At 38.7% G+C, this 26614-nt stretch overlaps 2 protein-coding genes across 2 annotated transcripts in view; one reads left to right on the forward strand and one right to left on the reverse strand.

The window, feature by feature from the left end:
• The window catches only part of LOC144956696 (exostosin-1a-like), a 71069-nt gene extending 62738 nt beyond the window's left edge, over positions 1-8331 (reverse strand). Inside the window, exon 1 of the mRNA XM_078887355.1 lies at positions 7079-8331. Within this exon, the coding sequence (XP_078743481.1) occupies positions 7079-8052 (974 nt within the window). The 5' untranslated portion in view covers positions 8053-8331. The remainder of the gene's footprint in view (positions 1-7078) is intronic.
• Positions 8332-21014: 12683 nt separating this feature from the next.
• LOC144956697 (uncharacterized) lies at positions 21015-26375 on the forward strand. The gene is made up of 2 exons (XM_078887356.1): positions 21015-21155; positions 22630-26375. Exon 2 carries the CDS (start codon positions 23192-23194, stop codon positions 25472-25474), a length of 2283 nt encoding a protein of 760 aa, XP_078743482.1. The 5' UTR covers positions 21015-21155; positions 22630-23191; the 3' UTR covers positions 25475-26375.
• The last annotated feature ends 239 nt before the right edge of the window (positions 26376-26614 follow it).

The raw sequence follows: 26614 nt of genomic DNA on the forward strand, positions 1-26614 counted from the left end.
TTAGAACCACGATGGCCGCCGTTGCTGGGTGACGTGACATCAGACTATTGAATCCAATTGGTTGTCTGTAGATATAATGAAGTTGACGTCACTCATATCTTTGTTGTCGTTATGGGTAATTCTCACTAAACTGTATTAACCAGACTAAAACGTTCAAGGTTATTCATAGTTGGTCCGTTATACTTCCGAATGGCAATGTCGTGAAATTCTAGCCAAGCGCATACTATCTATAATGTCTGTGAAAGGACAAGTCGACTTTGTCAATCCCACCAGGAATTCAGTGTGGTACTGATGGATGTGCCAGGTCGGCCAGTTTTTGGTAAAAAAAACAACAAACAAGAATGGTGTCCAGTTACCGTCAGCGGTGATTCACCCATTGAATTGCGTCATTACGATGACATGACCGTTATCTGATGTCTTCTTTTTTAAAAATGTGTGTGTGTGTGTGTGTGTGTGTGTGTGTGTGTGTGTGTGTAGCTAGCTGTTTAGAGAAACGGGAAGAGAATGAACATAGGTCGACGCTCATGTTGAGAGATAGAGAAAGAGAGAGAGATAGAGGGAGTGAGAAAGAAAAGAGAGAGAGAGAGAGAGAGAGAGAGAGAGAGAGCGATGGGGGAGGGGGACGAAAAGAGATGAGATTGTGTGTATCAGTGAGTGTGTGTGTGTGTGTGTGCGCGCGAGAGAAAGAGGGAGAGAGAGAGAGAGAAAGAGAGAGAGAGAGAGAGAGGGGGGGGGAGAAAGAAAGAAAGAGAGATAGATAGATAGAGAGAGAGAGAGAGAGAGAGAGAGAGAGAGAGAGAGAGAGATTTTTTGTTTGTTTGATTGTTGCTTTAGGTCTCTTCCAACACAATTGAGGTTATATGAGAGACCGCTGAAACAAAAAAAAAAACAAGCAATCTAACAAAAATAGTACAAATGTAAATCAAAATCATAACCTAAAGATATCATAAGCTAAATTAAATAGCCAAGAACAAACAGGCAGAAGATTTACAGAAAAAAAAATATCCCCTGTCAAAAATACAATCACAAACCAAAGAAGCAGGATAGGCTAGTAAAGAGAAGAAGAAACGACATCACTATCGGATCGTACACCCATGCGAACATCATAGGTTTATGATTCAAGGGTGATGCTCCCACCCAACCACCCGCAGAGAGAGAGAGAGAGAGAGAGAGGGAGAGATAGAGAGAGAAATAGATAGCTTTTATACACAGTTTCGAATCTACAGGTAACATCACAGCTTTGGGACAACATTACTTAACAGATGATATGACATGCAGCAGGAATGTTAGGTGTTAATGCAGTACTCCTAATAAACAAGACAGGACTGCTTGAAGAAGACCTGGTTCCATGACTCCAATAGGACGAGAAAATGTGTGCATTCAAAATGTTGGCGGCGAGGGGCTGGGTGTGTGGTAAATACAGAGAGAGAGATGGAGGGAGAGAGAGAGAGAGAGAGAGAGAGAGAGAGAGAGAGAGAGAGAGAGAGAGAGAGAGACCCGCACAAATCACAAGAAATCAATGAGCTAGAAAAAGTCCAACGTCGGGCGGTCAGATTTGTCGTGGAAACTGTGAGCGGGATATGAACGTAACTCAGGTCATGAACGATCTCCAATGGAAACCGCTACACGAAAGACGTTCCATCAACAAACACCTCTTATTCCACAAAGCACAAAACAGAAAACTCGAAATTCCAACTTGCCATTTGAAACGGAACAACAATAAACAAGAAACTCAGCATTTAATTTTGAAATCCCCCACTCAAGAACAAACCATCATCTTTACTCTTTCTTCCCCTTCACCATCCGACTTTGGAACTCCCAACCAACCAATTGTAAACAAGCCATTTCGACTGATGACTTCAAAAAATCACTCCCTGCTTCCCTCAAAAACCTCTGTTACTGAAAAATCGGCCAAACAACCTTCAGGCCTTGGCCTTAATGGAAGAAGAAGAAGAAGAAGAAGAAGAAGAAGAAGAAGAAGAAGAAGAAGAAGAAGAAGAAGAAGAAGAATGAGGAGGAGGAGGAGGATGAGGAGGAGGAGGAGAAATATGATTCGAGAAAGAAGTTTCATTCATATAATCATACACACAAACCCATATATATATATATATATATATAATATATATATATATATATATATATATATATATATATATAATATAAAATTATATATATATGTATTAGACCTGTAAATGAGCTCTATAAAAATTGACTGAAACTCTTCGACAAACTGAAGATTCAATTATTTTTTTTTAAAAATAAGGGCATCATTGGAGAGGAGAGTGATAAATACAATATATCAAAATAGTGGGTGTTATTTCTTACTGGAAGTCTGGAAGTATGACTGTCATAATTTGATGTAGAAGGAATGCTAAATAAGCATGTCATTCATATAGGTAAAGATGACTTCATCAAAGTCATATTCCTTCCTCTGGAATTTTTTTGACATAGAAAAATAATCACCATTATCATCTTTAACTTCTAGCCATGACCAATTGAATTTATTCCTCACGGAACTCACATCTTTATCGATGCTCGACAAGTCTGAATTGCGATCCACGAACAGCTCAGCCATTGTGAGAACATTAGAATAATGTAGCAATGAGCAAACTTGATTTTCAATCAGTAAATGACAGAGAAAAAAAACTTAAATAAATATGACTTCAGAGGCCAATACACTGAATTAAGTAGAAGTGAATTATCAAGAAGAAACTTCGGCAGGCGTAGCGGAAAAATTCAAAGAATCGAAATGAAGGTAAATCGCCACAAAACAGCAAGCTCGCTTGGGCTTGAGCAAAACAATGCCAGAAAACGTCCTGATTTGCACGGGAATTAATTAGGCTACTTACCATTGTTCCTTATGATCAGGTACTCAATCAGTGAAGAAACGGTCAACCAGTTTGTTTACAACGTGAGGCAATCGAAATGTGCTTGTAGCAATCTATCCTAACTTTCGATTTGAAGATGTCTACATAACGGACTTTCGGCTTTCGCAATTTACTTTATCATAGTTTTGAGACTCGAAGGGTAAATGTGGTCAATTTTGGCTTAGATGAAACAGTGAAATTTATCGCTCGGTGGCTCAGTTAAAATTGGCTACAGTTGGGATCACGACGGATTGGAAAGTGAAAAAATAATTTAACGAAGGATGTGTGAAAATACCCAGAGAAGTGTTCAGACACGCCTTTTATAAAAAGCGTCGCTTTGTCTTGGCAATATATACATCGTTAATATAAACGGTCCCCATGAGCTATGCGTAGCGCTGTGGAACACTCCTAATTATTTTACGGTCATTCGACTACGATTTGTGAATTCTTTCTTTTTTTATTTCTTTCTTTCTTTCTTTCCTTTTTTAAATATTTGAATTTGACAAATTGACTGATTTCAGTTAATTGACTGAGAATTTACAGGTCTAATGTATATATATATACACACACATTCACAAATACACGCGTGCGCGCACGATATGGACATTGTCAGTTATAGAACACAGTTGGTTGTTAATAAGTCCATCCACTCATCCATGTGAATGAAACTGTAACCAACCTCACAATTACTTCAAACAGAAAAACGAACATATGAACTATACTAAATAATTAATGGTGGACCGGGCAGTGATAGGAGTCGGAGGAGAACAAGATAGAGTGAGAGAACGGGGGGAGGGAGGGATGGAGAGACGGTGGGTGACTCACAAAGCACGGCCATCAACACCACCATTTTATGAATGGTAGAAATCACACTGGGATTGGACTACAGACGAAGCTAGGAAGAAGGGGTCGTTAGAATTATTCTAGATGATAGAATCAGGGGTCAGGGACAGGACAGGCTATTGACTATTGACGTGCAGTGGGAGCCATAGAGAATACAGGACCACAGACAGGCTCTCTCTATGTACAGGACCGCCATTTTCTTTTTTATGCAACCAGGGACGATTAGACACTAAAAAGTGGCTGTTGTCAGGTCTGCTCCCTAGTCTGTGGTGGTAGCTAACGCGCATTGACAAAATCCTTTGTATTCTATTTTGGTCAGAAAATTATGCTGCAAATGAATATCGACCATCATGATGGTTTCCATTAGCCAAAATTGATAAACCCTAGTCCTCTGTCAAGCTTTAGATTTTAGACAGGTTGGGATTATCTTAATCCATCAATATTTGAAGTAAAGTACTTTCTGGAAAACACATTATTAAAAAAAAATAAAAAGAACTATTTTGCCAGCGAACTGCGGATTGCAAAACAGGTTTAAAATTTACAGAGTTTAGCTTACAGTACAGTCTGGTCGTTTTTTGTATCAATTCCAGACAGTCAAGTTAAGATAATATTCAAATCAAATAAGACTCCCTATAGTAGCCCATAGTTCAGTATTCAACTGCCAGTTCAGGAAGTTGATTTTTTTTTCTTTCCTCACTGTCCACCTAGCAGTGATTGGGCAGCTGGAGTATTATATCAGACAAAAAAAGAAAAACTCCTGCTCTATGCCATGAGAGGTTGTAATTTTCTTGGTTTTTTTGGAGCTTTTATATGGCGCAATACCCATCAAATGTGCTCAAAACGCTTTATAAGACATCCCTGGCCAACAGCAACAATAATAAACAAGTAGGACGTGACATGACACCTGTTATGTTTCACTTTTTTTTAAGGACAGAGACAACGCTGTAAACGGTCAGGTCCTCATTTTACACCTAAATACAATGAGAGACTGTGAGTTAAGAGTCTTTTCCAAGGACTCAACTACGCGCCGAGCGAGGCTCGAGTCCAGAACCTTTCAATCCGAAAGCGAGTGTCATACCATAAGACCACATAGCTGCAAAGTATTCGTTACCTGCCTTAAATTCATTGAAATCAAATCATATAATTTAGATTTTAAATTCGATTTGTAAACACAAGTCACTGGTAAATCGGAAAAAAAAACAAACCCAAAAAAGTGCTCCTGTAATGTTTTTCATTGACTGATTGAAACAGACTGAACAGATTTTAGGCAGTAGGATACTACCTGTAGAATGTCAGATTAACAAAGATACAACTATCAACCATCGGCTGTGTGCGGCTATGTGGTCTAGAACTCGCTTTCAGATTGGAAGGTCCTGGGTTCGAGCCTCATGCTCGGCATATAGTTGAGTCCTTGGAAAAGGCTCTTTACTGACATTCTCTCACCATACTCGTGTGTAAAATGAGTACCTGGCCATTAACAGCGTTGTCTTTGTCCGAAAAATTGTAATATCGCTTAACAGGCAGCATGTCCCGTCCTACATGTTAAATGTTGAAGGGACCCCTTGTAAAGCGCTTTGAGCAAATTTCGTGGATATTGCGCTATATAAAGCTCAATTTGAACCATCGAAATACACAGCCACCCGCAGTAGGGTAGCTGGGTATCATTTAGATATACAGTGGTAAGTATTTGATGCAGACAAGCTTCCCATCGAATTGAATTATTTTTATAATGTTCATTTGTTGTTTCCTGGTAAATTGATTTCTTTAGTGCTACATAGTATTAATAATGTAACATTTGGAATATTGATATATATTTATTTACATGTATATATTTCTTCAATTAAGAGGTTTAATCAGATGTGGGTGTATGTATAGATAACATAAATGCCAATGATGAGTTTTACATTGAAGTTGTGGTGGGATTTGCTTGTAATAAAATAATATGTTTTGATGCAATCTTTGAGAAAAGCAATAAGATCAAGACGTTTATTTTTACAAAACATTTAAATAAAAGTTGGTCTATACAACCTGACAAATCTGTTTCAACTCTATTGTTTTGGGAGATGATCTTTTTTTCCTTGTAAATCATCTCTCTGTTGTGTATTATTATTTTTATTTTTAATGTATAATGTAAGCATTTGAGTGTGTTCCTCTTTATTGGATTTTGTGCTTGCGTCTGGATGAGACTTGCAGGTGATTTCAAACTAAGTACATTGGTGGTATGCTCTTGGAATCTACATCTGATCCCTATTTGTTCTCAGTTCCCCTTTGTCTTACTTTTTCTTGGGTGCTTTAATTGTAATTCTAGAACTTTTTACTATCCCATTTTCTTCCTTTTTACTGGCGCTGATATAACCTAAATGTGTTACAAGCGCCGTAAAACCCTTAAAACAAACAACAAAAAACAAACAAGTCCAAGTTAATCTGATGATGCACACAGAACCAACTCATTTAAATTTAAAAACAGTTTCTTCCCAAGAACCATCAAGGAATGGAACACTCTCCCACCAGAAATCCTAGATATGTAACCAACAACAATAAATTTGGTCAACATTTATCTTTCAACTAAATAACACAATAATGGAGAAAGTCACCACATAATTGTATAAAATCTGCAGTGACGGGCAATCTGCCTTTTGCAGATAAAGACGAATTGAACTTGAACCTGAATGTTAAGATTAACTCTTAACCGTTCAGACTAAATGTCTTCAAAATCATGATATTTCAAATATTTTATTTTGTTTTTATTAGGCTCTAAATGATCTTAGTTTTTTTTTTCACCAAAGATGCAGTGACAGCAATATCATCAGAAGCCAGATTTGTATTGATGTAATTGCCCTCTTGGTGAAAAGGCTTGAAGACGAGTGTGATAAATAATAAACAAATTATCATCATATAAATAGATTCAGCCTCAGTGATAAACTCAATCCTAGAGATTTTTGCTAGTTTTCAAAATTGAAAAAAAATGTATTAAAAATGAGCATGTACATAGATAGTTTTATTCAACTATAATCCCTTTTTTTTTTTCAACTATCATTAACATGAAAAAACTAAAATCATATGCTTTGACAATTTGTCTCAGACAAATGTAATAAAGAGGCATGGGGTAAAAGTAACCCCAGTAAACTACGGATATAATACTCTAGGTGTTAGGGTTGAGCGAGTTATAAAATTGTTGTGAAAAAGTCCAGCATGTATTCATTGAACACCCATCCCGGCAAATCCTCAATTTGCATTATGTGCTTTCACATCTTTATCTTTATCTGTGCCACTGTCTGTCACAGGTAACTAACTCATGGAATGCATGTTGCGAACTACTTATAATATATATATATTATGACTGAAGTGAAAATAATTTTGATACTCACTTTTCATACTCCTCGTTATCCACAAGGCAACGTTCATCCTTTTTATCTCTCATCAGTTTCTCCCAATTTTTCCCATGCTTACAAGTCGTTAATGCCACAATATCCTTCCCATTATGAATATGATACAATGAATTCCTCGTTTCTGACCCAATCCCATTCAAATAACGCTTGCCTTTAAATGCGAGTAAATAATGACGAAGTGAAGGAATAGAATTAGAAGCAGAATGTAAGTATCCCATTTCACCACCTGATTGTGGATGGTCTTTGGGAAAGAGAGGCATAGATATATCAAAACCTGGACGAATCCAAGTTATTGACATGCTCGATTTCACGAGCATGGCTTGTTGTATAAATGTTAATTCTTCAGAATAGTCTGGCCAGGTGCCTGAATATTGATTAAATAGTAAATGATTTCGACCACCATTCCAATAAGGTAAACTTTCTAACTTCTTTTGTACATCTGGAACATAATCTTTCACACTCAAAACATCCTGATCAAGGGTATCAATAGATGGCACGAATATACATGCTTCAGTGGGATTCGCTGTGAGGTATCTCGAATTTTCAATGACGGTGAGAATTTTGGCATAGGGTTCCGATACAGGTACCTGCCGAGGATAGATATAAATTTTGAATCCATTTCTACACTTGCTAAAATCGAAACAGGTCTCCATTCGGCATTTTCGCCAGTCCAGTCGGGTTTCCTCCTGAGCCCGGCTTTTGGGATCGTGATGCAAGTCGTCTGTGAAGACTTCGTGGATATCGTCGAGTACAAAAGACCGTTGGTTAGATCCATTGTCAAGGATTGAAGGTCTAGGAACCGAGGCGCTTCTGCTTCCTCTCGTTTTTGAACTTCGTTCTGTGTTCTTGTAGCGTCTGCTACTGTGATGGAAGGCATGGCGGTAGATAACATAAGCAACAACAGTCAGAATACCACACAAGAACACCAAAGTGAATCTCTTTTTGAACTGCATCGAACATTGGTAGATATATATCTAATCTAATCAGCGAGGACTGCCTGACATGTTGAGTGTGTACACTTACAGTAACTTCCAAGTGTAGAATCACTGAAAAACTTCCTCCATACACCAGTGAAAAAGTAACAACACAGTAGAAACTTTCATTGATCGACGTCTACGTCGCCATTTTGATATCACTCGCAAGCGCATGCGTAAATCCGTATGTCGAAGTGCCCTCACTCAGGCTTGAAACATTGATGTGTCTCGTCTGCTGCTGTGCCGAGTGAAGGAAATGATGTGGATAGGGAAAGGGACGATAATATGGATGATATTATAGAATACTAAAATGATGTGATAATATAAAGATATCTATTGTCACGATATAAAGAAAAAAGAAAAATAGGCTCATGCGGTGGATGGTAGTAATCTCTCTCTCTCTCTCTCTCTCTCTCTCTCTCTCTCTCTCTCTCTCTCTCTCTCTCTTTGTGTGTGTATGCGTGTGTATATATGTCTATGTCTGTGTGTGTGAGTGTGTGTGTGTGTGTGTGTGTGTGTGTGTGTGTTGTGCTGGTGTTAATAAATTATAGTGAAAAGATCTCTTAGAAAGTGAAAGTTCTTGTTTACTAGGATTTAAAGAGGAGAGACGTATAAAAGTAAAAGCCTAGTTTACCATCCCATGACAGTTATAACACGATGATGCAGATAAACAAACGGTGCCATCAGGTGCTTTGTCTCTTACCGGCAGACTGTGGATTCTGGATGATGGTGGATGTTGAATTTTGGCTCAAGTGCTGCCAGTAGGTTAAAGGTTGCAGAAAGTAGAACAAGATTTTTTTTGTTTGTTTGTTTGTTTGTTTTTTTTTTTGTTTTTTTTTTTTTTTGGGGGGGGTTGTTGTTTTTTTTTAAGCACACCAATTGAATTTATCATTTGCGGTTTCGTGTACATGCGCGCTTGAGCGTTTCTCTTCTTTTTCCTAAGTGTGTTTCTAAGGAGACTTTCCGTGTGCAGTACTACAACAGTCCACTCCGGATAATCGCAACACCTTAGGATCAGCGAAAATGTTGCGATTAACCGAAGTTGCAATTACACATATATGGTAAACTCAAACTCAAACCAGTTGTAAACATTGTTCTTAGTCCACCACAAACTGAGCAATAAGATTGAAATAAAACCATATGGCAGCCCTGAATATATTTTTTCAAGCAAAAGCAGCTTTGATCAAGTCGACATCTTATTCAGATTTGATTAAATTTCACTCTTTTGTTCTCAACATTTTTAAGAGTCAAAGGGATTTGCCGTGATGAGAGACTTTAAGATCTCACCAAACTCATTGGTCACAAAGCACAGTTGTCAATCCCAAAACACAGGATCTCTTTACAACTGTCATTGTCTACCTGTTGTAAAAACTATTCCCAGGCCTTTTGCCTCCAATTCAATGGCCACAGATGACATCACGAATCCATACTGCAAAGCCTCACCCTCTTTTGTCTATAAAAGAGTGGTGACACACTAATATAGCATTAAATCCCGCTCACTCTCGATTTTTCAACCTGTCACGATTTCTTCCACGATGAAATTTAATCATTATATTTTGTTTCATTGATTTCTTGAATTTACTACTTATTGAGGGCGAAAATGTGTTGTGATTAACCGAAGTTTGTTGCAATTAACCAGTGACTTTTATATAGAATTAATTCTATTTCTTGGGAAACGTTGCGATTAACCGAGTTGCGTTGTCTTTGTCCGAAAAATTGTAATACCACCTAACAGGCGTCATGTCCGATCCGACATGTTAAATGTTGCTGTTGACCAGGGACCCCTTGTAAAGCGCTTTGAGCATATTTAGTGGATATTGCGCTATAAAAAGCTTTTTAAAAAAAACCGTTGCCATCCGGAAGTTTCTTCAATCAACTGCGTAGCGTGTGTTACGGCTGCCTCGTCGATGTGTTCGGGGTAGCGTCTTCGTTTGTCTCAAACGAAGATGTCATTGTCACATCCTTGACGTTTCCCTCATTCTTGTACGTGTGACCTCATGACCCCTTGACCTTTCCAACCATGACCGTCATTGGTTGCAAACGACGTGCACTTATTTGCAGGCCTGATATAACAATTTTTTATCAATGGTGCAAATATCTTACGCCTCGGGGGAGAGGGAATGGGGATACCCCTCTCATGCGCATAATGAACGGTGCCCCGTTTCGAGCCGAAATAAGTCCCGGCAACCCTTGTACGCAGAATCCCTGACTACGGACAGAGCTGCACATACGAGATGGAAGTCGGTTTGGACGAATTCAATCCCTCGTGGGGGCGGGGACCTACACTCCTCTAAGCTTGGTGAGAAGTTGCCAGGCTTTGATACCAGTAAGAGGAGACACTGGGTAGCTGCGAATCGGCTTCGGTCGAGGAGCTGCCTAACGGCCGGTGCGTTACATCAGTGGGGTCTAACTTCCTGTCCTTTATGTCCACGCTGTGGGCAAGAACCCGAAACGGCAGAGCATCTAGTCGAAAGGTGTGTTGTGACGATGCTACCGGGCGGGTTCGCGACGGTGCACGAATGCGGACCGGACTTTGCTGATTGGGTCGATCGTCATAACATAATAGTGTGAACCATAAGAAGCTGCCGCCTCGGGGGCGTTTTACGCGCATTGAAAGTACCGGCCACCGCGGTTTATCCCCAGATAATAGAATTCTATAGTCTGATGTCACGTCCGCCCTGCAACGAGCAGCTTGGTTCTAAACAAAGAAAATCGGTACTTTTTATTCTTCATGCTGGCTATAACTTTTTCACATGTCATGTGATCAGAATGTATGAAAGTCAAAACATGATCAGATTTATAATGTTTTTCTCCTCTGGATACACTTTTATGATCGTCGAAGAAGTATTTCATAAGGGCGTCCGCCATTGTTCCAATAGTTTAGAACCAGTTACTAAGTTACTATGCGACTGTTGAAGCCTACTGTTAAGAAGATCCTGACAAATTCCACATGTATAATAGGATTCAACAGTCGTAACGTCACTTCCTTCCTAATGACGCATGGTAACTTAGCAACACTGGCTCTAAACTATCGGAACAATGGCGGACGCCCGTATGAAATATTTCTCCGGCGAGCATAAAAGCGTATCCAGAGGGAAAAAAACATACATTTGATCATGTTTTGACTTTTACACATTCTGGTCACAAGACATATGAAAAGTTCTAGCCAGCTTGAAGAATCAAAAGTAATGGTTTTCTTTGTTTAGAACCAAGATGGCCGCCGTTGCCGGGCTGCGTGACATCAGACTTCTGAATCCAATTGTTTTAAGAACCCGCGGATGCTCTAGAGGCAGCAGCGTCTATGCATATTGCTACGGTCTGTGGCAGGTGAAAAACTACAAATATCAGGCAAAACCTGAGAATATTGGCCACCATTTCATTTCAAAATCCACGGACTAACTTCTTTTTCTTATTTTTTTTAAAGCGGCGTTGTGTCAAACCACGACAATGCAGACCTGCCGACGATCACGAAAATTCGTAGAATTACGACATTTTGGCTCCGACTTTAAAAAAAATCGAGCTTAAAATTGAGCTTTATATAGCGCAATATCCACTAAATGTGCTCAAAGCGCTTTACAGGGGGTCCGTCCCTGGTCAACAGCAACATGTAACATTGAGGACGGGACATGACGCCTGTTAGGCGATATTACAATTTTCGGACAAAGATAACGCTGTTAACGGCCAGGTACTCATTTTACACCTGAGTACGGTGAGAGAATGTGAGTAAAGAGCCTTTTCCAAGGACTCAACTATGCGCCGAACGCGAGGCTCGAACCCAGGACCTTCCGATCCGAAAGCGGGTGTCATACCTACTAGCCGCACAAACGTGGGAACTTCATGAGCATTCTTATTTCCCTCTCACAATTTATGGAAATGAATAAAGACATAAATAGACAGATAGATAGATAAATAAATAGATAAAAAATAAATAAATGAAAAAAAATGAATGAATAAATAATTAATTAATAAATAAATAAATAGATAAATAAATAGAAATCGCGGCCGAGAGATTCTTCTCTAAAGACTTCCTGTTCCAGCAAATATTTTTTGTTGCTACGAAATCATGGGGGGGGGGGGGGGGGGGGGGGGTTGTGTGACAGGTTCAAGTCTTACTTGCTTCAAAACCAGTCAAGCTTCGATTTCAAGCCGTAACTTGTGATGCTACCTATCACCTTTTCTAGGCGGGGTTCCTGAACTCCCATGGTGGGCAGGGAGGCACTTACGATGTCTTCTATCCCCCTATATCTGTTTTCCAACTTGCTTTCTGTCTTTATCTTGGAATGAGATTACTCATTTGTCCTGGCCCTGGCCGGATACCCTGGCTGAGAGGGAAACAGTCAAATGTATAGTTAGTTTTGGGAGATGATATTTTTTTCCCCTAGTAAATCATCTCTCTGTTATGCACTGTATTGTGTTTTGTTTATATAATATTATATATAGGTTGTAAACATTTGGGTGTATTCCTCTTGCTGGGGACCTGTGCTTGTGTCTGGATGAGGCATTTGGGTGATCTCAAATTAAGTACGTTGAGGTTATGCTCTTGGAATCTAGATCTGTTTCCTATTTGAACCAATTCACCTTTGTCATACCTTTTATTGGGTGCTTTAATTGTAATTGTAGAACTTCTTACTATCCCATTTTCTACCTTTTAACTGGCGCTGATATGACCGAAATGTGTTGCAAGCGCTGTAAAACCGTTAAAAACAAAAACAAACTCCGAGATGGCACGTCTCCCTGTCTGTCTGTTGCTATGCTTCACTGATCACATTCTTTTCCTCTAAACGGAGAAGGTAATTATGTCCCCTGTCCTTGCAAACTAGGTCAGATCGCCCGCTGACAGCCTCAATAAGTAGGTAAATAAAATTTCTTAAAACGTTTTACCACAATATTAGTTTTTTTTTAAAAGGTTATCTGATCAGAGAGATGAATGGCCTACCATGATCACCGATGCCTGGCACAGACTTGGTACTTGAAGAAGAAGAAGAAAACGTTTTAGTTTTACAGATACGGTTCGGTTTCATCTTGACTTCATTCACTGGTTTGATCATAAATTGAGCTTTATATAGAGCAATATCCACTAAATGTGCTCAAAGCGCTTTACAAGGACATGTGGTCAGTTACAGAGTCGGGCGTCAATGATGATTATTTATTTATTTTTAAAATGTGCGGCTATGTGGTCTTGTGGTATGACACTGGCTTTCGGATCGGAAGGTCCTAGGTTCGCCTCGCTCGGCGCATAGTAAAGTCCTTGGAAAAGACTCTTTACTCACATTCTCTCACCGTACTCAGGTATAAAATGAGTACCTGGCGTTGTCTCTGTCGGAAAAATTGTAATATCACATAACATGTCTCGCGACATATCTCGTTCTACATGTTACGTGTTGCTGTAGGTCAGGACCCTTTGTAAAGCGATTTGAGCACATTTAGGGGATATTGCGCTATTTAAAAGCTCTCATTTTAGATTCTCTTAATGTGAGCAATTTTGAAGTGGATACTGGAATAAGATAAAAATCAGAAAATGTGTGAATGATCAATATATCTCATCCCCCCCCCCCCCTCTCTCTCTCTCTCTCTCTCTCTCTCTCTCTCTCTGTGTGTGTGTGTGGGTGTGTGTCTATATATATATATATCTCTCTCTCTCCCTCTGTGTGTGTGTGTGTGTGTATCTCTCTCACTCTCTCTCTCTCTCTCTCTCTCTCTCTCTCTCTCTCTATCTCTCTCTCTCTCTCTCTCTCTCCATTTAGTTAGGGCGTCTTTTTACTCTTTAACGTGATTTTAGTCACGTGTTTCCCTATGTAAACTGACTCTTTAATACATGGATAAAGTTAAAAACTGTCAGTGGATTCTAGTTCTCGTCTCCTCACTCACTTGAATGAAGCACTAGTCGTTCTCTTAATAGGATTCAATAGTCTGATATCACGTCAGCCCAGCAACCAGCAGCTTGGTTCTAAACAAAGAAAATCGGTACTTTTTATTCTTCATGCTGGGTAGAAATTTTTCACGTGTCATGTGATCAGAATGTATAAAAATCAAAATGTGATCAGATTTATAATGCTTTTCTCCTCTGGATACACGTTTATGCTCTTATGGAGAAGTATTTCATATGGGCGTCCGCCATTGTTCCGATAGTTTAGAACCAGTTACTAAGTTACGATGCGTTTTTACGAGGGAAGTGACGTCACGATTGTTGAAGCCTATTGTTTTATGCAATAGATAGTATGCAGATGACGTCACTCAGGCCTTTGTTATTGTTTTTGCCATCCGCATTTATTTGTGAGTTGTTCTCACTAAACTGTATTAACCAGACTATAAAAGTTCATGGTTACACAGAGTTTGTGTGTTGGTCCGTTATACTTCCGGATGGCAATGTTGTGAACTCCTTGGCCAAGCGCATTCTATCTATACTTTTAGATTTGCCACTAAACCTGTGCTTTTTGGTGAGCATTTACAATGGCCCTAAAGGGAACAGTGTGAACCCCCAATCGACTTGCACTTACTGGCAGGTCTGATAACCCAATAGACAGGTAGATAACCACGCCTCTCGAACAATCGTCATAATGTAAACAATGGCAGTGATTGGTAGACACAGCAAACTTCACATGTTTTACTATCGATGGTTTGTGCTTAAGTAAAATGCTCACTGTTCTACCGCTTGATCAATAGAACCAACACAGAAAATTATGTGTAAACCTAAACCCTCTTCCGCACTAGGACAGGACTGTCCCGGGACAGTCCTGTCCCAAATCTGTAACATATAGAATTTAGAGAGATCTTCCGCACCTATTGGGACGGGACAAAACAGTCCCGTTGTGTCCCAAGCCGTTGTGAAAGCCTCCTTCCGCACTAGAACAAAACTGTCCCAGGACAAATTTGTCCTTTCCCACTGGAGAAAACTTCTATTCAAAAGGGGTTCCGCACTAGGACAGGACTGTCCCGGGACACACCTGCGCGAATGCATTATTTTAAAAAAATTTTTTTTACAAGATTCAAAAGTTTATTTGTAGGCAATTGTCAATATAACTCATACAAGAATATAATATTTTCATCAACAAATCAAGTAAATAAAATCAATAATAAAGCAAGGCAAACAATGATAGTATATGATAATAATAGTAATAATAATAATAATAATAATAATAATAATAATAATAATAATAATAATAATAATAATAATAATTAATTAATAATAATAATAATAATAATAAAAATAATAATAATATAATGATAATAATTATAATGGTGATAATAATAATGTAAAATCTTCTAATTAATAGATTAGTTATTTAATAGTTTGAATTATAAATTAATAATTTAAAAAATAAGTCCTTGGTACAACTCTAATAATTCACATTTTATGAATCAACATAGATACGACATGACGATAATGATTTTTTACACTGTACAATGGGATTTGTTTACATAAGATTTTAATCATGAAATATTCTTATAGCAAGAGTATTATTATTGCTTCTGCTACTACTACTGCAACTACTACTACTACTACTACCACTACCACTACCACTACCACTACTACTACTACTACTACTACTACTACTACTACTACTACTACTACTACTACTACTACCACCACTACTACTACTACTACTACTACTACTACTACTACTACTACTACTACTACTGCTACTACTACTACTACCACTATTTCTACTATTACGGCTACTACATTTACAACAACAACAACTACTACTACTACTACTACTACTACTACTACTACTACTACTACTACTACTACTACTACTACTACTATTACTACCACCACTACAATTACCACCTCTTCTACCACTACTTCTACTACTACAACTTCTACAACAACTACTACTAGTAGTAGTAATGGATGAAATAGAGGTTGCATATTTCTGTGCTTTACTACGTGGAAAAAAAAAGACAAATTGAAAGAGAAAACAATATTGGGTGTATCCTTTAATGACCCAAAGATTGCTCAAGGGTCAATTCCGTAGACTCTATGGTGATCTCCGATCTTATCTTAAAATGACTTTCTTGGAATCACCTCATTTTACCCAGGTGAAATGAGTACTAGTTCGCTGATGAAAGTAATCTTTGACGGACTAGCATCATTCAAGAGGATAATAGAAAGTCAGAATGGCTCGGTGGTACGGTCTTTGCTTCGTACCCGAAAGGCATCAGTTCGATCACCCGCTGATGCGCTGTGTTGCCTTTAGTAAGTCACCTCGCCTAGCTCAATTTGCGGCGCTGCACTGCGGCTAACGCCTGGGTTATACCTCGCCCTAGCTCAATTTGCGGCGCTGCATTGCGCTGACGCCTGGGTTATTCCAGTCTTCCCTTGGAATAGACCCTCGAGAAAAATTTCCCCTATGGGATGAAAAAGGGAATTTTATTTTTTTAATTTTAAACTGAAATCTGTCTGCTCAACGCTACAGCAACATGGATAAGTTCCGGATTTATAAGCTTAGGAGACAAGATGGCCCATGGTTAGCGCGTTGTACTCTGGACTCAGAGGTTCTGTGTTCGATTCCGACCGAAGCCAATTTTTACCTTCCTCGAGCAAGAAAATTTACTCCAATCACTCACTCCATTCAGGTGTAAAAGGGTACCTGTCAAGCTGGGATAGTAATCTGCAATAGACTATAGTCCTGTTCAAAGGTTTTCAAACAAATACGTTAATTGTCCGCTTCACGCTATTGAAACCGGAATAACTCCTGCACCATTGGCTACAAGGCTCTAAAGGATTTAATTTGTCTTACAATGAGTCCAAGTGGCTCAGAAGGACTTACTTAAAAATATTTTCATTGAGAATTCCCGAAATAAATAACGATAAAGATAATTGATCCCACAAGGTACCGAATAGATGTGCGACCGGTTTTAGACACGTTACTGCTGTGTCACAAAGTGTGACACTTCTTAAATTATATTTATAAACATACGTTTTTAAATTGCCGAAAATGTTTATGTTGCTATGCCTTCTGTACGTGGTTTCATCACATAGAATTATTTTTTGAATTGTTCTTGCTTTTTTATAATCAGAATTGAAATAAATAAATAAATCATAACTGTGAAATTGAATGTAAGCTTCAGTTTAATATACGAAAACAGATAAAATGGACGTTTCGGGTTTCCCCTTCATCAACAACACATGATGAATTAAAAACTACAGACGAATGAGATAATGTGGTAGTGGCGTTGTTAAGATGCATAAACAAAAACATTGATGGGCAGGAAATTGTATGCTACTTTGTGAGGAAGCGCGAATTAAAACAGAGCAATAGAAATTTATAAAAGGTGCGTACTTAATTATGTTAAAAGAGGGGAGGCGGGTAGGAACTGTGTAATGCAGTATAGAAGACAGTGAACTAAAATAAAGTGTGGACTATTGTTGGAAAATAAATACAATGGAATTGGAAATAAATACAAATGTAAGGATGTAGGTATTAATATATTAGTGGCATTAGCAGCAGCAGAAGCAACAGTAGAAATAGTAGTAGTAGTAGTAGTAGTAGTAGTAGTAGTAGTAGTAGTAGTAGTAGTAGTAGTAGTAGTAGTAGTAGTAGCAGTAGTAGTAGGGATGCAGAAAATAAAGACAGGCATTTCAATTTTGACACGGCGCCGCCAAGTCTGGGACTTTTTTGTCCTAGTGCGGAAGTCTGCTATATTTTTCTACTATCACAAACGATATGAACACGGGACTGGGACAGTCCTGTCCCGTTGATTTTGTAGCATTTCACAAGGCTTGGGACACAACGGGACTGTTTTGTCCCGTCCCAATAGGTGCGGAAGATTTCACTAAATTCTATATGTTACAGATTTGGGACAGGACTGTCCCAGGACAGTCCTGTCCTAGTGCGGAAGAGGGTAAATGCTACAAAATCAACGGGACAGGACTGTCCCAGTCCCGTGTTCATATCGTTTGTGATAGTAGAAAAATATAGCAGACTTCCGCACTAGGACAAAAAAGTCCCAGACTTGGCGGCGCCGTGTCAAAATTGAAATGCCTGTCTTTATTTTCTGCATCCCTACTACTACTACCTACTCCTCCTCCTCCTCCTCCTCACTCCTACTCTCCTCACTACTACTACTACTACTACTACTACTACTACTACTACTACTACTACTACTACTACTACTACTACTATTTCTATTGTTGCTTCTGCTGTAGCTAATGCCACTAATATAATAGTACCTAAAGCCCTTATATTTTGTATTTATTTCCAATTCCATTGTATTTATTTTCCAACAATAGTCCACACTTTATTTTAGTTCACTTTCTATACTGCATTACACAGTTCCTCCCGCCTCCCCTCTTTTGACATAATTATGTACGCACCTTTTATAAATTTCTATTGCTCTGTTTTAATTCGCGCTTCCTCACAAAGTGGCATACAATTTCCTGCCCATCAATGTTTTTGTTTATGCACCTTAACAACGCCACTACCACATTATCTCATTCGTCTGTAGTTTTTAATTCATCATGTGTTAATGATGAAGGGGAAATCCGAAACGTCCATTTTATCTGTTTTCGTATATTAAACTGAAGCTTACATTCAATTTCACAGTTTTAATTTATTTATTTATTTCAATTCTGAATATAAAAAAGCAAGAACAATTCAAAAAATAATTCTATGTGATGAAACCACGTACAGAAGGCATAGCAACATAAATATTTCGGCAATTTAAAAACGTATGTTTATAAATATAATTTAAGAAGTGTCACACTTTGTGACACAGCAGTAACGTGTCTAAAACCGGTCGCACATCTATTCGGTAACTTGTGGGATCAATTATCTTTATCGTTATTTATTTCGGGAATTCTCAATGAAAATATTTATAAGTTAGTCCTTCTGAGCCACTTGGACTCATTGTAAAACAAATTCAGTCCTTTAGAGCCTTGTAGCCAATGGTGCAGGAGTTATTCCGGTTTCAATAGCGTGAAGCGGACAATTAACGTATTTGTTTGAAAACCTTTGAACTGGACGTAGCTGTAGTCTATGCAGATTACTATCCCAGCTTGACAGGTACCCTTTTACACCTGAATGGAGTGAGTGATTGGAGTAAATTTTCTTGCTCTAGAAAGTACAAGTTGGCTTCGGTCGGAATCGAACACAGAACCTCTGAGTCCAGAGTACAACGCGCTAACCATAGGCCATCTTGCCTCCTAAGCTTATAAATCCGGAACTTATCCATGTTTCTGTGGCGTTGAGCAGATAGATAACAGTTTAAAATTTAAAATAATAAAATTCATTTTTTCATCCCATAGGGGAAATTTTTCTCGAGGGTCTATTCCAAGGTAAGACTGGAATAACCCGGGCGTCAGCCGCAATGCAGCGCCGCAAATTTAGCTAGGACAAGCTATAACCAGGCGTCAGCCGCAGTGCAGCGCCGCAAATTGAGCTAGGCGAGGTGACTTAATCAACTGATGCCTTTCGGGTACGAAGCATGCTGACTTTCTATTATCCTCTTGAATGATGCTAGTCCGTCAAAGATTACTTTCATCAGCGAACTGGTACTCATTTGCACCTGGGTAAAATGAGGTGATTCCAAGAAAGTCATTTTAAGATAAGATCGGAGATCACCATAGAGTCTACGGAATTGACCCTTGAGCAATCTTTGGGTCATTAAAGGATGCACCCAATATTGTTTTCTCTTTCAATTTGTCTTTTTTTTTTCCACGTGGTAAAGCACAGAAATATGCAACCTCTATTTCATCCATTACTAGTAGTAGTAGTAGTAGTGGTAGTAGTAGTAGTAGTAGTAGTAGTAGTAGTAGTAGTAGTAGTAGTAGTAGTAGTAGTAGTCGGTAGTGGTAGTGGTAGTGGTAGTGTAGTAGTAGTAGTAGTAGTAGTAGTAGTAGTAGTAGTAGTAGTAGTAGTGTAGTAGTAGTCGTAGGTAGTGGTAGTGGTAGTGGTAGTAGTAGTAGTAGTAGTAGTAGTAGTTAGTAGTAGTAGTAGTAGTAGTAGTATGTAGTAGTAGTAGTCGTAGTCGTGGTAGTGTGTAGTGGTAGTGTAGTAGTAGTAGTAGTAGTAGTAGTAGTAGTAGTAGTAGTAGTAGTAGTATAGTAGTAGTAGTAGTCGTAGTCGTGGTATTGGTAGTGGTAGTAGTAGCAGTAGCAATAATATTACTTTTGCTATAAGAATATTTCATGATTATATAAATCTTATGTAAACAAATCCCATTGTACAGTGTAAAAAATCATTGTCGTCATGTCGTATCTTATGTTGATTCATAAAATGTGAATTATTACAGTTGCAATTGCCTACAAAAAAACTTTTGAGTCTTGTAAAAAAAAAAAATAATAATGCATTCGCGCAGGTGTGTCCTGGGACAGTCCTGTCCTAGTGCGGAACCCCTTTTGAATAGAAGTTTTCTCCAGCGGGACAGGACAAATAGGTCCCGGGACAGTTTTGTCCAAGTGCGGAAGGAGGGTAAACGTTTATAATCTGATCAAGAAAATCGTGTGATAACTAGTCACCCATTTGGCGGTATAAAAACAACAATGATAAGAGAGGAGTCGATTCCGTTGACGTTACTGTTTATAAACCACTAAATATGTTTGTCCGAGCACGTGTGAGGGTGTGTCACAAATGTCATGTTTTGGTTGGTCAAAAATCTACTGGTTAATTCCTTATGGGCTCATTGTTGTAATGGAAATATTTCTTTGAATGACGCAAAACATTGTCCATTACAACAATGTTAAACCAGGCCCTATAAGTGGGTTCGGATGTCAGACCTATATATATGTACGCGTCGCCTCCAACCCTATTTTTTTAAATTTTTATTTTAAAGAATAGATGGATAGAATAGATAGAAATGCACGTCGTCTTATAACGTGTTCTTTTTTGTTCAAGACAAATGAAATTACACACCTAAATGTTGAAATCTGAACTGCACCGTCAGAAAACACAATCATACAAGAACAATTTCAATTTGGAAATGTAAACATCCGGTCTGGATGGACATTCGTACTCCAAACTTTCATCTCTTTTTACTTTATAGGGGAAAACAATGAGTTTTACTCATGGCCTACGAGAGAGTTATGTCATGGTTTTACTGCGTCGGCAATCATGTTAATGATAGTGACATACATATTGGTATTTCTCTTTCTGTAATGGGGAGGCCTTCCGAAAACTCCTCGTTCTAGCATTTCTTTCAGTTTGTATTTTCACCGTTGATCTTTTGTCATGTGTTTATTTATTCAATTTGTCATCATAGTAGAATCATTTTTAAAACTCTAGAACATACCTTGATAGATTTGTGAAAGTTTAAACTTTCCTAATACGACCATTGTTTTGGTTTTCCGTCGCCAAGTTACTCCAAATTATCCCAGAAGTGTGAGACTCATTATTTGTCGACACAGTTACTTGTAAGATGATAGGAAACTTCTAAATTGTTCAACATTCGAACATACTATAATGTGACTTGTAAGAGTGAATTGATCTCAAACGAATGTGTTCTACCGTCCATTCATGTCAACATGAGATGCACGCGTATCGCCCTTAGTTTTGGAATTCAGTCGTCACTCTGAACATGTGTGAAATTCTTGGGAGGCCTTCCGAAAGCTCCTCGTGCTAAGGGAAACAACTCAAATATTCCCTCAACTAACCCTACAAAAAAATAAAAATAAAACCTAGTAGGTACCTTTAACTAACCCTAATAGGAAAAACAAACACCCTAGCACCTTGGCTAAGACTTATGACTAACCCTAATAGAAGAAAAAAATCCTCCGATCTCGAGCTAACAGTAATAGAAAAAAATAAAACAAAAAACCCTAGGACTGCTTTGCACTACCTTTCAATACTTCACAAATCAAAATGGCGGCCGATAATCAAAACAATGGTCAAATTAGGAAATTTTAAACTTTCAAAAATCTATCAAGGTTTGTTCTAGAGTTGTTTTTTTTAATGCTTCTATATGATGACAAATTGAATAAATAAACGCATGGCAAAAGATCCACGGTGAAAATACAAATTGAAAGAAATGCTAGCGCTAGGAGCTTTCGGAAGGTCTCCCCATACTATAATGTGACTTATAATCAGTCGTCTCATTGAAGATGTGTGAAATTCTTCGGACCCATTTATTTTATCGGGAGGCCTTCCGAAAGCTCCTCGTGTTAAGGGAAACAACTCAAATATTCCCACAACTAACCCTAAGAAAAAAATAAAACCTGGTACCTTTAACTAACCCTAATAGGAAAAACAAACACCCTAGCACATTCACTAAGACTTATAACGAACCCTAATCGAAAAAAAAAATGCTCCGACCTCGAGCTAACCCTAGTAGAAAATTAAAAAAAAACTAGGAGTGCTTTCAATACTTCACAAAACAAAATGGCGACGGAATACCAAAACAATGGTCGTATTAGGAAAGTTTAAATATTTACTTATCTATCAAGGTTTATTTTAGCGTTTTTAAAATGTCCCGTCCTACATGTTAAATGTTTTTGTTGACCAGGGACCCCTTGTAAAGCGCTTTGAGCACATTTAGTGGATATTGCCCTATATAAACTCTTTATTTTTCTTTCTTTCTATTTATTGACAAATTGAATAAATAAACACATGACAAAAGATCCACGGTGAAAATACAAATTGAAAGAAATGCTAGCACGAGGAGCTTTCGGAAGGCCTCCCATTTTTTTCATACAAAACCTTGGGCTCCGTATTTAGAGGATTGTCCGGTGTACCAACTCAACTCCGTTATCAAGTTCATATGAAATTACAACTAAAGAATAATTCAAGTTGTTTTTCTTCATTTCTGAGTGGATTTGTCCGTAGAAAAATGGTTCCTTTCATTGACAGTTTCAAAAAATTCTAATGAAGATGTTGGCTGAGAAATTCAGTCTTTGATGTTTTGTTTTCAAGGATCGCTTAAATTCAATAAACAAATGATATAAAGTTCATGACATGTAAAAGAAAACAACAAAATAAAACAAACAAAAAACAAACACCCCCCCCCCCCCGCCCTTAAAAAAAACACACAACAAACCTCCAGTACTAGAGGCAGAATTTTTTTTTTAAATTGAGATTTGTGAGTTATAAAAGATAATGTAAACACAAAGTACGTCTGAGGATTGTACTGTACAAATTTTGAACAAAAGTGTTGGTCAGCATTGATTTATGAATATTCAACAATGTTAGGTCAAATTATAGTCAAAGTCCTGCAGTTTGTGTTAACCACATTGACACTGACGTCAGCAAGGCCGGGCCATTCTACACCTGGTACCAATTTCGTTATCCCCTACCCTTTCCATAACGACAACAAATTCCATTGGTCCGTTCACATTACAACTTTAGAAGAGCAGGTCAAGGCCAACATCATTCTGAAGGATATGATCTGCAGGTACGTCGTGAAAAGACACCAACATGTGAGGTATGATCTCTCGCCGAACCCAGACACGCAACTCAATGGAATTTTCCCGGCGATCAAATTGAATTCCAGCGGGCCGATGCGGGTGTTTGTAAACGTGGCCCATAAAATCGACTTTGACGCGTTTAGGGTGTTTCCCAAGGACAGCAGCTACAGTTCGTATTATATTACTGTTGTACCGATGGAATCTCACATCGCGGTCCTCTCATTCGATGAGCCCACCACCGAGGTTAGCGTCACATTCCCACCTCGTACCGGCCTAGAGACGTTTAGAGTCCATTGCTCTGCTGATGCCATCTGTGAACCCGGCAAGACTGTCAACTTCCAATTAGAACCATACAAAAGCTGGCTCTTTTATCTCGAAACGCCCTACGATTTACAAAACACGTTAGTTGCGTCAGATAAACAAATCTACGTCATTGCCGGAAGTGATAACTGCACAAATGTTCAAACATTCCATGATTCGAAAATCTGCATTAGCTCAATGAAGCCCACAGAGGCCTGGGGTAAAACGTACGTAGTTCCACACAATACGTTGGCAGAGAAAGTATTTCGAGTTAACTCTAAGACGTTTCCTTTCTCCATCACCGTTAACCACGGAAAAGACTCAAATTTCAAAGTGACGTTTAGAAATCACAAAGAATTTCTTAACCTCGGCGCAAACTTAACGATGCTGGTATTCAAATCGGACGTGCCTTTTGGGTTGTATCAAATATTTTCAGCTTTCAGTAATGGCCGTGTTTATCCGGGTTTTCCCGGAAAACCGAATGACAATGCGTTTGTAGGATTTGATACGAGTATTCTGAATCTGATCCCGGTCGAGCAATGGAGGCACGGAAATGTTTTTCATTCCACAGGAATCGAGGATTTTCATGATATCACTTTTTCCATGAGCTTTTTAAAAATGTCTGCCAAGGATGTGATATTTGCGGACGCGGAAAAAAATCCCAAATGGATCAGAGAAGATTCCACGACAATTGATGGTGTTACATTCTCTTCGGGGGACGTGGATCTGTCAAGCATTCAAAACACCAGAATCTACACCAAAACACCGGCAGGGCGAATGATGCTCTACATTCAAATAGGCAAACGGATTAAGCTCAAGTACATTTATTCAAACTTTCCCTTCGATTTTTACCAGGGTAAAATCTACAACTCCAGCTGTGAGAAACAGGAAAAGTTTGGGCCGAACGACGGGATGGATAACGACTGTGATGGTTTCGTTGATGAGGAATATGAAAACGGCAAAGACGACGACGGCGACGGGCAGATAGATGAAGATTTTGTAGAACGAAATAAAGACGGTCAGTGGGGGCCGTGGAGATCGATGTGTCAGCAGAAATGTCTCGATAAAACACTGGACGTCAGGGGCAGAGCTTGTTTGAAGCAGTCCGGATTTGGACGTTTTTGTAAAGGAGAAGACATCCTGTGTGATGGCAAAGCTTGCCCGGCCTATTGTTCTTACAACAATAGACCGAACACGGAATGTTACTGCGGCGTTTGTGACCAATGTAAACACGAATTTTTCAAATGCAGTAGATGCAAGCCCGGGGTCCTTTCCACTCTCCACTGCACCACGCCTTGTCCCCGAGGCTGGACCGGGTTAGGGTGTACGTTCTCCGAACCGGTCGAGAAACTCTTTCGTACTACAGAACATTCGATCTCCTGGATTCCATTCATCGTGGTTGTAGCCGTGGTTGTGTCCTTACTCGTTATCGGGGGTGGGGTCTACTTGAAAGTAAGAAGTAGGAAATATGATAATATACGTCGTCGAGCTACGAAAGCAAGTGGCGTGGGTTCGATTCGGAGATACTGGGAGGGTGCGGACGACACGCTGATGATGGTGAAGTCGCGGTCTAGTTTGTTCTCTCATGGGGGCAAGGAATCCCCAGTGACGGCCTCCAAAAATGCTGCACAGCCGGTGGTCCCTGCGTCTGGCAAAGACAAGCACCAGGCGAATGACGTGCCTGGAATGCAGTCTATAACTACTGGTATTGGATCTGATGACCATCAACCATTAGACTCTACTGGGGCCGATGAAATCTGATAAGATGACGATGATGACAATGATGATGATGATGATGATGATGATGATGATGATGATGATGATGATGATGATGATGAATATGATGAGGAGGATGATGATGATTATGATGTTGATGTTGATGATGATGATGATGCTGATGATGATGATGATGATGATGAAGATGGTGATGATGAATATGATGATGATGATGATGATGATGATGATGATGATGAATATGATGATGAGGATGATGATGATGATGATGATTATGATGTTGATGTTGATGATGATGATGATGATGATGATGATGATGATGATGATGATGATGATGATGATGATGATGGTGATGAATGCGATGATGATGGTAATGATGATAGTGGTGGTGGTGATGATGATGATGATGATGATGATGATGATGATGATGATGATGATGATGATGTGTAAAATGAGTGCATGCCCGTTAACAGCGTTGTCTCTGTCCGAAATAAATTGTAATATCGCTTAAGAGGCGTCATGCCCCGTCCTACATGTTTAATGTTGCTGTTGGCCAGGGACACCTTGTAAAGCGCTTTGAGCACATTTAGTGGATATTGGAGAAGCTCGTTTTAAAATTTTTATTTTTATTATTATTGTTGTTGTTATTGTCGTTGTTTTTGTTGTTGTTGATGATGTTGTTTGGCTGTCGTTATTGACAGAAACCATGGACGATTTTCCATAGACAGTGTCTGTCAATAAAAAAAAAGTTTTTGCCGTGGCCGTTGTTGAAGATCTAAATTATCCAATTATCCAATCCAGTTTAATCCTATTAATTTATTATCCTAAACATTAATGCGAAAAAATAATTATATGAAAGAGAATTAAAATTCAACTGTTAGCTACTGCTGTAAATCTTGTGATCCAGATTTCAGAGCTAACTCAACTCTGATCATTGTTTTTGCTGTTAATTTAATTGATTATTGTTCACAATCATAACAATAGGATTTTCTACAGAAAAACAGCTGTGATGTAGTGACATTAAGAGGTAATTTAATAATTTAAGAAGCTGGTCTAAAATGATCTATAGGAAATATGAGTTATTCATACTTAAAATTTTGGATAACTGAACTTGTACCGACGCCGACATCCAGTGTAAGCCAATCAGAAATCGGAATCAGATCAGTC

This window comes from Berghia stephanieae, chromosome 11 (genome assembly GCF_034508935.2).
Source record: "Berghia stephanieae isolate SIO BIC M18660-M18661 chromosome 11, UCSD_Bste_1.3, whole genome shotgun sequence".
NCBI classification, from domain to species: Eukaryota; Metazoa; Mollusca; class Gastropoda; order Nudibranchia; family Aeolidiidae; genus Berghia; species Berghia stephanieae.